Raw genomic sequence first — 13,356 nt, 5'->3', positions numbered from 1 at the left:
AATACCTTAAAGTAAAAAATGAAAATCCAGAAAATTCACTACTAATATACACGGCACATAATTTTTACTGACTTTCTTGGTTAGTATTTTTACACTTGCAAATATGAGTTTTCAGTTTCTAAGTTAATTCCTAGGGAAACACTAAAAAATAAAAATAATTCTGCCAAGAAATCAGCTTTGCTTTGCTACATATTGGCTCAAAATTAATCACTTGAAAGGAAAGGAAGAATTTCAACTGCCTCAACATTTTGCTGCATATTGTGTATTTTTATACAAGCAAGTTAAATTGAGAGGATCCTTTAATTATGCTCCCAGACTCTGGGAGATATCTTTGTCTATTAAGGGCCACCAGGAAGGTCATTTGTCTTACCAAAATTCTAAGATAGATAATAATAAAAAATTTTAAGTCAGTTGACAATGCTAGCAATAATGAGTCATCAGGCCTTAAACTTTAATGGATAATCTACACATTCACTTTTATTAAGGGAACCCTTGTACATTGTTGGTAGGAATATAAATTGGTATGGCCTTTATGAAAACAATATGGAGGTTCCTCAAAAAACTAAAACCAGAAATACCACAGCATCCAGCAATCCCATTTCTGAGAATCTGCACTACCACACTCATTTCAGCATTATTCACACATTCACAGAAGCCAAGGTAGGGAAACCACCTAAATGTTAAGAGAGGAACAAATAAAAAAATGTGGTGCATCTAAGTGTAAGACAGAATATTATTCAGCCTTAAAAAAGAAATCCTGCTATCTACAACATGGATGAAACTGGAGGACATTGTGCTAAGTGAAACAAGACAGAGAGAAAAAAATACTACATGATCTCACTTCTATGTGAAATCTAAAATAGTCAAATTCATAGAAACAGAGACTATAATGGTGGTTACCAGGGACTTAGGAGGGAGAAATGGGGAGATGTTGGTGAAAAAGTACAAAGTTTCAGTTAAACATAATAAGTTCTGAAGATTTAATGTACAACAATATGACTAGAGTTACCAATACTTCACTGTATACTTAAAATTCGCTAATAGGGTGGGTCTTATTGTCACCACCAAAAAAAAGTGTTGACTATTTGAATAGGCGGATATATTAATTAGCTTGAATGTGGTGATTTTTTTGCACAATGTATATAAAATTAATGAATTGTATACCTTAAAATATATACCATTCTTAATTGTCAAATATACCTCAACAAAAAATATCTCAACCAAAATTCTTGTCATGGTAGAAGTTTTATTTTCTCTAAGTCAGCAAAATGGCTTTCCTGGTCACTCAGCTGGTAAAGAATCTGCCTGCAACAAAGGAAACCCTGGTTTGATTCCTGGGTCAGGAAGATACCCTGGAGAAGGGAATGGCTACCCACCCCAGTATTCTGACACGGAGAATTCCATGGATTGTATAGTCAATGGGGTCACAAAGAATCAGACACAACTGAGCTACTTTCACTTAGCTTAGTTTAGCTTAAGTTAGCAAAATACTGTTCTTAATTCTAAAATCTAAATGGTAAAATGAAAAAGATAAAAGCTGAGAACAGGTTTGATTCTGATGTATAAAATTAGGAATGGGCAAAGCTACATTAACTGATTTCAGAATCTCCTCCTAAAGGGGTCAAAAATTAGGCCCACAAGCCAAATTCAGACTGCAACTTAAAAATGTTTTCTACCATTTCCATTAGAAAAAAGCTAATAATAAACATATCAAAAGAAGAATTATATTTTGTGACACATGAAAATTATATGAAATTCAACTTTAAGTGTCCAGAAATACAGTTTTATTGGAATGTTACTACACGTATTCACTTTTTGTCAATGGTGGCTTCCAGACTACAATGGCAGAGCTGAGTAGCAGCAACAGAGGCCTACCTGACGCTCTCATCATTTTGCACTGCTGCTTGGCACATTACAAATCGTAGTGATACAGCTATTGCTACCAACATTCTGAATGCCACACGTACTGTCATTCCACAATATTTTTACAGTTTTTATTACCAGTGCATACCCATAAAGTTGGAACAACAAAAGAGAAAAGTAAATTCGAGTGTCATGTATTTAAGGCACAGAAGAGTATGGATTATTTTGTTACCAAATTAGATGGCAAAGCATTGTGCTTAAAACGCAGTGACACTGTAGCCGCTCTGAAAGACTATTACATGGGAATTACCATACTAAGCACTCACCACAATATTCTCAGTTCATAGGAATGCAATGGCCAGAAATATTAGAAAACTTAAAACAAGGTATCTTATCACATCAGAATGTCTTTGTAAAAATTATAAAAATGAAAATAAAGCTGTAAAGTAAGTTTGTAAGTGGCTCATTTGTTAGCCAAGCAAGGAAAGCCTTTTACCAATGGTAAGTTAATTAAATTGTTTTTGATTCATCAGCTGAAGAAATGTGTCCAAAGTAAACCTGCTTAAGACTAATAAATTAGCCTTTTGGCCCAAAGAATTGAGAACACTGGGAACAACATCATTAGTCAATACAAAACCAAAGCAAATGATTCTGAGTGGTTCTCCTTGGCTCTTGATGTGTCAACAGATGTTACTGATACTGCCAAGTTATCATTATTTATTTGATGAGTCAATGCCAAGGTTGAAGTGACTGAAGAGTTGGTTTCTATGAGTGGTCTGCATGGAACAATTATAGACAAGAATATTTTCTAGTAAGTTAAGAAAATATGAATTCAGTATAACCTGAAGTAGAACCTGCTAAGATGTGTTACAATCAGTGGTGGTAAAAATATGTGTGGAGCAGAAAACAAAAGGTTTAGTTGGTCAAATTTACAAAGCTTGTGAAAATGCAGTTTAAAACCTATAATTGTTTACTGTATTATTCATCAACAAGTACTTCATGAAATATATATGATTTAATATTGTGTTATTGTGCTACTGGAAAAGCAATGTCAGTGGAGAACTTCATCTAACCATCATTAGTTCTGCTATTTTTCATCAGATAAAGAAGCTGAATATCCTTATTGGTCGTCTCATACAACAGTTAGCTAAACAGTGGTCGTTTTATTGTGAGTTTTTGAGGTCAGAGCTGATATTGAGATTTTTCTGAACTAGAAGAAATGCCCTCAGCCACTATTACAGAATATTGAATGGCTTTGGAATTTAGCTTTTGTTGCAGGCTCGATAATGTTTTATAATGAATTCAACCAAAAATGGAAACAGTGCACAACAATATGACAATAGTTATTCCCACTGTATGTGGATTCACTGGGATTAAGAGAAAGATTCAGACCTAAGGAGAACTGTAGAGCAGTGTTTCTCAAAGGGTGGCCCTCAGAGCAGCAGGAGCAGGAATGCCTAACTAGTACTAGAAACGCAAATTCTACTGAATCAGAAGGCTTCCCAGGTGGCTCAGTGTTAATCTGCCAGACAATGCAGATGTGAGTTTCATCCCTGGGTCAGGAAGATTCCTGGAGAAGGAAACGGCAACACACTCCAGTATTCTTGCCTGAGAAATCCCACGGACAGAGAAGCCTGACAGGCTACAGCCCATGGGGTCACAGAGAGTCAGACACAACTTAGTGACTAAACAACAACAACTGAATTAAAAGCTCTGGAGGTGAAGCCAGCAAAAGAGTGCTTCTATGTGAAACTTAATACAACAAAGTAATATTGATGACAACTAACAGTGAATCATAACGTTAACACAGAGCTGCTTTATTACTTCCTGTGCTATGGAAAGGTAAGACAAATGACAGGAGCTCCATTCTCACATGAATTTGCAGCAGATGTATTTTCTGAGTTCCAACAGGTCTGGCAGTGTTTTCTGGATCTCTGAATGTAAGTATAAAGAAAATACCTACTTGTCAAAATCTATTCTATTGTGCAATTGAGGAACTTCCACCTAAACTTCAATCAGGAAGTGAGTCGGGAAGTGAATAATTTGCAATGTAATATCCTGAAAGGAAAATATCAAGGGAAGAAAGAACCTAATGAAATTCTATTAATGCCTTCCAAGTGATAAATCTGCTCCATGAAAATCATATTCTCATGGATTAATGTATTTGGCAATCCTTATCTGTATGAAAAGATATTTTCAAAGACAAAATATGTAAAATCTTACTACAGATGAACATTAACAGATGAATATGTACAATCAATTTTTTTCTATTTTGATGACAGGAAATATTAACACTGACTCCAAACTAAGTGAAATGTTACCCTCCTCCAAACTATTTCTTTCAGTTAGTAGAACTGCAATACAGAAAACTTCAATCATTTTTGTTTTGAATTCTGTCAATAAAAATTTTGTGGAAATTCATTTTCTCTTGAGTTATATATATACTTACAAAATAATCTCAATTTTTTGCCTCTTAGCCCACAGTATTCAGTATTAGGTCTGCCTGAAATACTGCCTGAAATATTCAGTATCCAGGTCTTTACAGAAAATGTTTGCCAACCTCTGCCCTAGAACCAGGTGCCTCACCTGGACACTTTTAAAGCACAGACTGACCGTACAGCATCGAAGGCCAGATGGCTTGGGTGTGTATGCTTGGCTCTGCTAGTAGCAGCTGTGGTTATGAGATAAGTTCTTTGATCTTTCTTTGTCTTAGTTTCCTCACCTGTAAATGGGAGTAACCAATGATATCTACCATACAGGGTTATTATGAAGACTAAATGAGTTATAAATGGAATCCACAGGAAACAGTGCCTCACAGGAAGTATTAATTCAATGATAGCTGTTAGCTTAAGAGAAAAGCACTACTTCACCCAGTTGGTAGTCAAATTATAAATCCCATCCTCCATTGAAAAAGACATTTAAGATGATGCTTACATATATTCCTGAGTGAAAAGCAAGTGCTTGAAGATAGTAATGGAGACCAAGAAAGCCCTTTTCTTACTGCCCTTTGCTTCTGCCATCAAACAGAAGATGTGGGGCGTATCAAAAGGACAGCAACTCTCATACAATGGTTTCTTATGTGGAGGAGACTGGATTACTATTTTAATATTTTAAATGTCACATACTACATTCTTTATATTCTATAAAAGAATAGGCACAGTACTACTTGTAATTTATAATTTTAAAATTTGACATATGGCTGAATTCAATAATATATTCTTATTCATTCAACAACTATTTACTGAATGCCTACTATTTCCCACATGTATAAATTCACTAGCTTAAGAACTTTGGTAGGGGTAAAAATGCTTTCCTATACATACTATTGAGAGTATCTTCAAAAATTTCCTAGAGATATATGTTAACTATGCTAATTTTTAACCCAAATATGCTTCTTCTTAAATGACTACATCTTATAACAAGAAATTATAGAGTAGTGCTGTCCAATATGATAACCACTAGCCTCAGGGAACTACTGAACACTTGAAATGTGGCTAGTACAACCTAGGAATGGAATTTTTAATTAAATCCAAGTTAAATAAAACAGCCACATGTGGCTAGTGGCTGCTGTGTTGAACAGCAGAGTTCTATAGGATCACTCTAGGAAGTGTGGATATTGGAAATTTACACTTTGCCCTGTGTGGGAAAATAAATTTTGTTACAGTAAACATTTAACATTAGTTTGGTATTTGGAACAGCCCTGCTTTTTCATTCCACAAAATATTTTCTGTCTACTTTCTTAGCAGCAGAACTAAATCAATTTACAATTAACAAAACAATGTTTCTTTTCTTTGTTTCCTCCACTATAGCTGGTTTCTGATTATTTAAGGTGCTGGGGCACAGAAAAAACAAATGAATAAAATCCACATATAATTCAGATGACTTAACCCTTTCCCTCTGGCAAATTTTTAAGGCATCTGCTGAGCAATTGTAAAATTATTTCATTTAGGACCTCTTGTTCTTATCTTTGCCCATCTTTTTATACTGTTATTATCCAACAGTAAAATAGATAAATATATCAGAAAAGTGGAGAAACTAAAAAGTTTCAACTTGAATAATTAGTATATCAACTTAAAAAATAACCTTAACAGATGAAAAATAAGATTCTTCCTTCAAACAACTCTGACAATTTTGTACATGCCAAACAGAATACTGGCCAGGTCATAAGGCTTATTATTAATAAGGCATCCTTACATGGAAGTGTGAAAAATTAATTTTATTTTTGCATAAATATCATGATACTTTATTGTCCAAAGTGCTCCTTTCAAAATAAGTTAAAATGTTTCCATATTACTTTTATCAAACATATAGTTACTGACTAAAGCATTATACCACTGATTAACCAAAGATAAAAACAATATGAGCCACTCAAATATTCTTGAAGGAAAGTGCTTACATTATTTTGTGAAAACATCTGTTTAAATCATTGATGCAGTGATTTAAGGGACAATTCCACATTTTTCTTTAAAATCCACAAATGTCTTAATGGGACATTAAGACATGCCCACCATTATAAAAACTAAACAAAACCAACCCCAAAATAAAACCCTAAAAAAGCACATTCATTTTATTACAGGATATATATGAAGTCACTGGGTAAAGCTCTTTTTTATGAACACTTTCGGAAAGCTCGCACTGAGTTCCAGCACAGCTCTATTATCAATCTGAGAACAGAAGGACACATCAAGTAAGGAGAGATCTTTGCAAGATTCCAGGAGTTTTCTTAAGGAGGCCGGACTTACCATTCTTGTTCCTGTTTAAAAACAATACAAAACAAAATATTATACAACCTTTATATAATATCCTGATGAAAAGTTCCTTTTGTTAATTATTTAAAACACATTTAAAATAGCCTTTTAAAAATTGAGAACATTTCTTAAAAGACTTAATATTGAAATTGTCCTGTAAAAAATATTTTTCCAGCCAAGCTGGTGAATCTAGGACCTGAATTTCATCAATGACCTACCCATTTGATTTTCATTCCTACCTCTTACCCTTTCCAATCAGCTCCTCCAGACTTTCCTATTTCTGTTCGCCCCAGTTCAAAACTGTTTGCACATCTCATTTTCCTGAACCTGTGGGTCAAATCGGGCCTCAATACTTACAATTATTCAACCTCTAATTCCATGCAGTGCAATTACTGAACAACTACCCTGTAGAAACTTCTGTCTCAGGGCACTGGAGATACAAAGATGAGTAAGACATGCGCCTGCCTTAAAGAACTCATTGACCAGAGTTGAAAGCTAATAAGTACAATACAACTTGATAAGTTTTACAGTAAGTATAAAATGGCATGACTGGAAGACAAATGATGGCTGATGAGTACTATTTAGCTCATAATAAATTTGAAGTGATTATGGGGTATTCAGATGGAATATAAATCATATAAATTAAGTAAAGCACCTGATACATGGCAGGTACTCAAAACATACCAAATATGACTAGGCTCTAAGATGTCATGTGTTGTAACTACAGATTTTCTAGGGAGGGAAAAAAAAAAAACCCACAATGGTATTGCGTATACATTCGTGGGATGGGAATTAAAGTTTCTGAAACAGTAGTCTATGCCTTTTGCTCTGAGAAATCCTATCTCCTCCCCTCCCTGCCACAGACTCCTGAAGCTGTGACTATACTGCTATCCTGACTGTGACCAGCCCTGTGACAAAAAAATGCAGATCCTCCTGGGAATTCAGAATTGGGATTCAGTAAAGTCTCCAGTGCCCACTCAATCTCTTGAACTAAAGACATGGAAAACTGGGTCAGGATTGCGATATTTGGCCATGTGTACCCAGAGAAGCAGAGATGGAGAGCGTGGAGAGCATGACAAGAGAAGAACAAAGCAAGACCAGAGGGAGATGCAGACACAAAGCCTACGGAAGCACAGGGAGGGCATCAGGGATGGGGGCCTCAGCAGGCAAGACAGGAGAAGAAAGGAAAATGAGAAAAAGCTCCCTCGCCTTTTGATGGTTTTCGGTCCCTCCTGAGGTCTGACCACAGGCAGCTTCTACCCATGGGATCTGAGATGGACACCTGTATCTTCATGATAACTGTCTTTTTTGTATGCTTTAGTTGGTGGCTCGGACGGTAAAGAATCTGCCTGCAATGTGGGAGATTGGGTCAGGCAGATTCCCTGGAGAAGGGAATGGCTACCCATTCCAGTATTCATGCCTGGAGAATTACATGGACAGAAGAGTCTGGTGGGCTACAGTCCACGGGGTCACAAAGAGTCAGACACGGCTGAGAGACTAACACTATACTGTAAGCTATCCTGATGGGGATTTTGTTATATAAGATCAGAAAACTTCACCGAAGCCTGTGAAGTTTTTCACCTAGGGTTGTGACCATTGTCTATTTGCCAGTCTTGGTCATTTGAATCGGAGTTTCCTGATAAACTGTTGTTGTTCAGTTGCTAAGTCGTGTCCAAATCTTTTGTGACCCCATGGACTGTAGCCCGCCAGACTCCTCTGTCCATCGGATTCCCCAGGCAAGAATACTGGAGTGAGTTGCCATTTCCTCCTCCAGAGGATCTTCTGGACTCAAGGATCAAACCTGTGTTTCCTGCATTGCAGCTTGGATTCCTTACCACTGAGCCACTAGGGAAGTCTTTCCTGATAAATCCGGAGCTCCTAAAGCCCAAGAGAATTTCAGGGAAGGAAGTCAGAGACTGAACATTTAACTGGGCTAGTGTCCCCTGTCGTATTCTTCCAGGGCACTCTGTGCTGTGGTTTTGTCGTCTACTTAGGACACAGTCCTGTTTTCAGTCAGCTTGCTCTTTCAGGGCACTGAGTATCTCCAGTGTTGAAAACAAGGCCAAACACAGTATATGCTCAATAGGTGTGTAATCAACAAAAGGATGAAGGGATGGTGGCTAATTTCCCAATGCCATTACCCTGGTGTAGACCTGCATTAGATGGATTATGGCAGCCAATCTCTGGTTTTGATCTCTTCCTTCTCCAAGTCACCTACTACTCATTTCCAGGTAAGGATTCCTAAAACATAGCTCTAAATATATCATTCATACCCCTAACCGAAGCCCAGTAAGAGCTCTTCCTTAATTTTGTGCAGATTCCTCATCCTGGTGTTCAAAACTCCCCATGTTACCCTCCATTATATCAACATTTTAGATCAAATAAGACTGTCTGTTCTCTAAAGATATCCTGTGATTTCAACTCCTCTGCTTTTGCTTCATGCTATTCTTTCTGCCTAAAATGCCCTCCTCCCCCAATTTCCTGCTCATTTTTTAAGTCTATCTTTCAAATACCTATTAGCCTTTTTTAAAAAAAAATTATTTTACATATTTATTTATTTGGGGCTGTGCTGGATCTCCATTGCTCAGCACGGGTTTTCTCTAGTTGCGGCAAGCAAGGGCTCCTCTCTAGCTGTAGCACGTGGGTTTCTCCCTGCAGGGCTTCCCTTCTTGCAGAGCGTGGGCTCTAAGACAGCTGGGCTTCAGTAGCTGTAGCACATGGGCTCAGTTGCCCCACAGCATGTGGGATCTTCCTGGACCAGGGATAGAACCAGTGTCCCCTACACTGACACACTCAACCACTGGACCACCAGGGCAGTCCCCTATTAGCCTTTTGAATTAAGCCTTTCTTTATTTCTCTCATCATATATATATTTCTCTTTGCTTTGAGCCTCATCACGATGGACTTGCTTCTACCTTGCATTACAGTTATTTATATGCTTGTTTTATTTCTTCTTGCTAGGTTATCAACTCTCTGACGACAGGTACTCTATCTTATTCAGCTTTGTACTGACAGATACGTACGTTCAGTATGAAGAAGTTATGCCACTTAACATTCATATGTGCTAATCACAAAATGACAAATAAAATAATGAATATCAGCATGGTTTAACTAAGAATCCCTTCTAAAAGAAAACAATAAGGATTCTAACACTAAATGGTGAAAAGAAACCAAAAAACAATAAAAATACAGCAGCGTGGTTAGAAGCAGAGACTCTGGTTCAAGTCCAAATTCCTTACTAGTCAGGAGCCCTGGACAAATCATTTAACTTATTTCTACCTGTTTTCTCTTCTGTGGCTAATATATCTATTAATACCGCATGAGGTTATGGTGATGATTAAATAAGTTAAAATATGCTCAGAACAGTATAAAGCATACAGTCACTTCGGTGTTAACATTATGAATTATTATTAGTGACTTTTTTTACTGTGCTCTTTATATTTGAAATAAGATGCTCCAATATATTTGCATGATGGTCATCTTCCATTGAAAATTATATAACTGTACTCAGCAAAATAAATAATGATACTCCCTTCCTCATGCAAGTCACAAATATTTCAAAAGAAGTCATGATACTTCTTACCTGTATTTCTTTTATGTCTCTGTCAAGTAATTCATACATTCATAGACCAAACTTAGGCTACCTGACAACTGACCCCATGGTCCATAACACCTGTGCTTCGTTTTGGGATCAGTGTTACTTATGTGTTTGGAGTTTGGTGGCATCTCTTTCAGATACTGGCTACTTTCCATTCTAGTATGTTTCGGGGTTTATTTGAGGGTTTTTTTGGAGGGAGAACTGTAAAATAGATTTTAAACAACACTGGCACCATCCTCTGAAGTGAAGCCTGATGGAATTCATGATTATTATTTTTTTTAATACAAATTTATTTATTTTAATTGGAGGCTAATTACTTTACAATATTGTATTGGTTTTGCCATACATCAACATGAATCTACCACGGCATGATTATTTTTAAAGGCCTTTGGCTGCTTTTTCTCATCGTCCCTGTGACTTTGACTTTTTTTTGAACATTTCAAAATATTTATCTTATAAAAAAAAGTCTAGGCTAATTCAAGGGAGAACGTGAATAGGTAGGAAAAGAAACAAGCAAGTTAGGTAGATGTGGTGTTTTGAAAAGACAGTACTGATCCTGGGCTCAAAATCCTTGTACTTGACCCTTGCTCTGTTACATGTTAACTGCTGGCTCCAGCACCCTCAACTATGAAAAGACAAATGATATCCAGATTTCTGAGCTATGAAGATAAAGGAGAATATAACACAGATGAAGTATCTAGCTCATAGTGTGTATATAATAAACAAGAAGTTCTTCCTAAATTTTTAAAATCAACTTTTTCATTGATTTTCTAAAATGTATTTACTTTTACTGAAGTAGAGTTGATTTATAATATTGTATTAGTTTCAGGTATATGGTACAATGAATTCAGTAATTTTTGAAGATTATATTCCATTATAAGTTATTATAAGATACTGGATATAATTCTAGCATATATATATCTTTGTTACTTAGTTTGTAACTATTAACCCCATAAGCTTAATTTTCAATTCCTAAGTTTTTAAGAAACAATTTCTGCCTATAAGTAACTCTGATAAGTAACATGTGACTATATAAGCAACACCTACAAATGTACCAAAGCCTGGACTGTGGAGAGAGTTTAAGTGAAACCAGAAACACCAGTGCTGAAAATCTTCAGGTTTCCCTTTGGTTAAATGTTGAATAAACAGGAAAAGATATAACTAGCACTTCAAGGACTAATCTATTAGTATTAACAGATTGCCAGAAACACAGTGCAAGTGTTTTGGGTTCATAACTGTGTGGACAATTATAACCATGGCATTCTAGCAATTCTGGCCAACATCAGAAGTAACAAAATATCACACAGTTTCTGGCTGTAAATTGCAATAAAGACACAAGGAATCCCAGAACTGGGAAGCATTTTCAATAGCTCTGCCTTAGGGTAGAACTACTCCTAAAAGCACAATCATCAGGGATAGAGACTTACAGTATTCTTTAATCAAGAATTTAACATCAAGAAGCCATGTGTGTGTGTCTTGAATTCATTATACAAACGAATTATTTCTTATCTGTCAATAAAAATGGAGAACACGGCTCATCCAAACTCTCATTCTTCTCACTAGACTAAGAACTAAGGATTATTCAGAGCTTTCTGATAAATTCAATGATAAAATTCTGTTATTGCCCTCCCTCTCTTACTTAAGGACAGTTATAATTATCAAGACAACATTTTGATTGCATCCAAGATTTTTTTTTTTCTTTATAAAATGTCTGAGATTAGCTTTTATGTCAAGGCTTTAAAACAAAACTTACAGACTGCACCTTACCTAATATGTCCAATTGGCGTAATCTGATACAATTACACGCCAGTTCTTCGATGTCTGTGTCACACACCGACCTGTTAGCTGTTAGAAAGAGTTTCTGCAAGTTTGGAAGCTGGCGTGCCAGTCTGGCAAAGCACCCGGTGCTGCTCTGCAGAGTAGGGCACCAGCCAAGGTCAAGTTCCTCCAGAAGCGGACACCCTGAAGCCAGTTCGGCTATCCCGCTCTCAGTGATGTTCTTACATCTCCACAGATCCAGAGTCCGGAGTTTTTTACACTTGGCTCCTATCATGCTAGCTGTCACATCGTAGTCTTCAATCTGGAAATCAAGTAATTTCAGTCTTTCCCATACCATGCTCAGAAACAGAAACTGTCTGGAGCATGTTCAAACATCCTTAATCACCTCCTGTTGTTTGCTTCCACGTAAACATCCCCACATTGCAGTTAATACAGATCTGCTCACTCATCTCCCAGAGCGGCCGCTGTTTCATAAAACAGCAAGAGTAATCACGTCCTTAAAAAGCCACTTAAAAGAATTCCAGACAGGATGTTAATGAATTAAATCCAAAGGCAGCCTGAAATCCTCAGGCCCTCTCGAAGAATCTGAGGATTATTTAGTGTATGCCTCCCATTTTGACAGTGCTGTTGCCACTTTGATAGGTATGTAAGATCTCCCTGAGAAAGGTCTGTACTTTGCTAGGCATTAAAATAGTAAGTGAATATGTTGATAGCATTAAAAAGGATACTAGTTTTGGTTAAAGGAGGTCCCTGGAGACTGAAAATGCAACCGGAAAATAAGTTAGATCGTGATACATTAGCTGTTGTCAGTTATCAGAGGTGTCAAGTGATTTAACTCATGATTATGGGATAAGCGTCTACTAATCAAGAATTAAACATTGTTCATGGACTTTGACTGTTTTAATGATGTTTCTTTAAACAGATTCTTTTTTAAGAGTTTTATTTGCTTTTGTTATAATCAGGTATTGGCATTATCACCAGACATCAAAGGAAATGAAACAGCAAACATTGTCAATGATTACTTCCTTTTGTTTATTTCTTTATTCATATTTTCATCTACAATGTGCCAGCACTACTCCAGACATCCGGAACAACAGTGAACCAAAAAAAAAAAAATACTGTGTTCGCATTTCTTGGAAAGACATACAGACAGATAAGTGAGCAAAATAAATTCAGAGAGTGATAAGTAAAATAATAAAACAAGGTGCTGCGAGAGTGATCACAGTGGCAGGGGTTGAAGGAGGCAGTAGCGGCTGCCAGGGTCTCTGGGAACGAGGGGGACACGTTCATAGATGTAATATGGAAAAACAGGTTCAGTGTCAGGTAAAGCTAGAAAATATTGGCTTAAGCAAAGGCAAACTCTCTTTA

The 13,356-nt window shown here is 36.6% G+C and overlaps 1 protein-coding gene across 2 annotated transcripts in view; it reads right to left on the bottom strand.

The window, feature by feature from the left end:
* Positions 1 to 6,071: 6,071 nt before the first annotated feature.
* FBXL4 (F-box and leucine rich repeat protein 4) overlaps positions 6,072 to 13,356 on the bottom strand; it is a 74,269-nt gene continuing 66,984 nt past the window's right edge. For both annotated transcript variants that reach the window (XM_052645736.1, XM_052645734.1), the window contains exons 8-9: positions 11,977 to 12,289; positions 6,072 to 6,616 (exon numbers count right to left, since the gene is read on the bottom strand). In XM_052645736.1, coding sequence (XP_052501696.1) covers positions 6,453 to 6,616; positions 11,977 to 12,289 — 477 coding nt within the window. In that variant the 3' untranslated portion in view covers positions 6,072 to 6,452. The remainder of the gene's footprint in view (positions 6,617 to 11,976; positions 12,290 to 13,356) is intronic.

The sequence above is a fragment of the Budorcas taxicolor genome, chromosome 9 (genome assembly GCF_023091745.1).
Source record: "Budorcas taxicolor isolate Tak-1 chromosome 9, Takin1.1, whole genome shotgun sequence".
NCBI classification, from domain to species: domain Eukaryota; kingdom Metazoa; phylum Chordata; class Mammalia; order Artiodactyla; family Bovidae; genus Budorcas; species Budorcas taxicolor.
The sequence above is the reverse complement of the archived record's forward strand: the minus strand, read 5'-3'. Positions and strand labels throughout refer to the sequence as shown.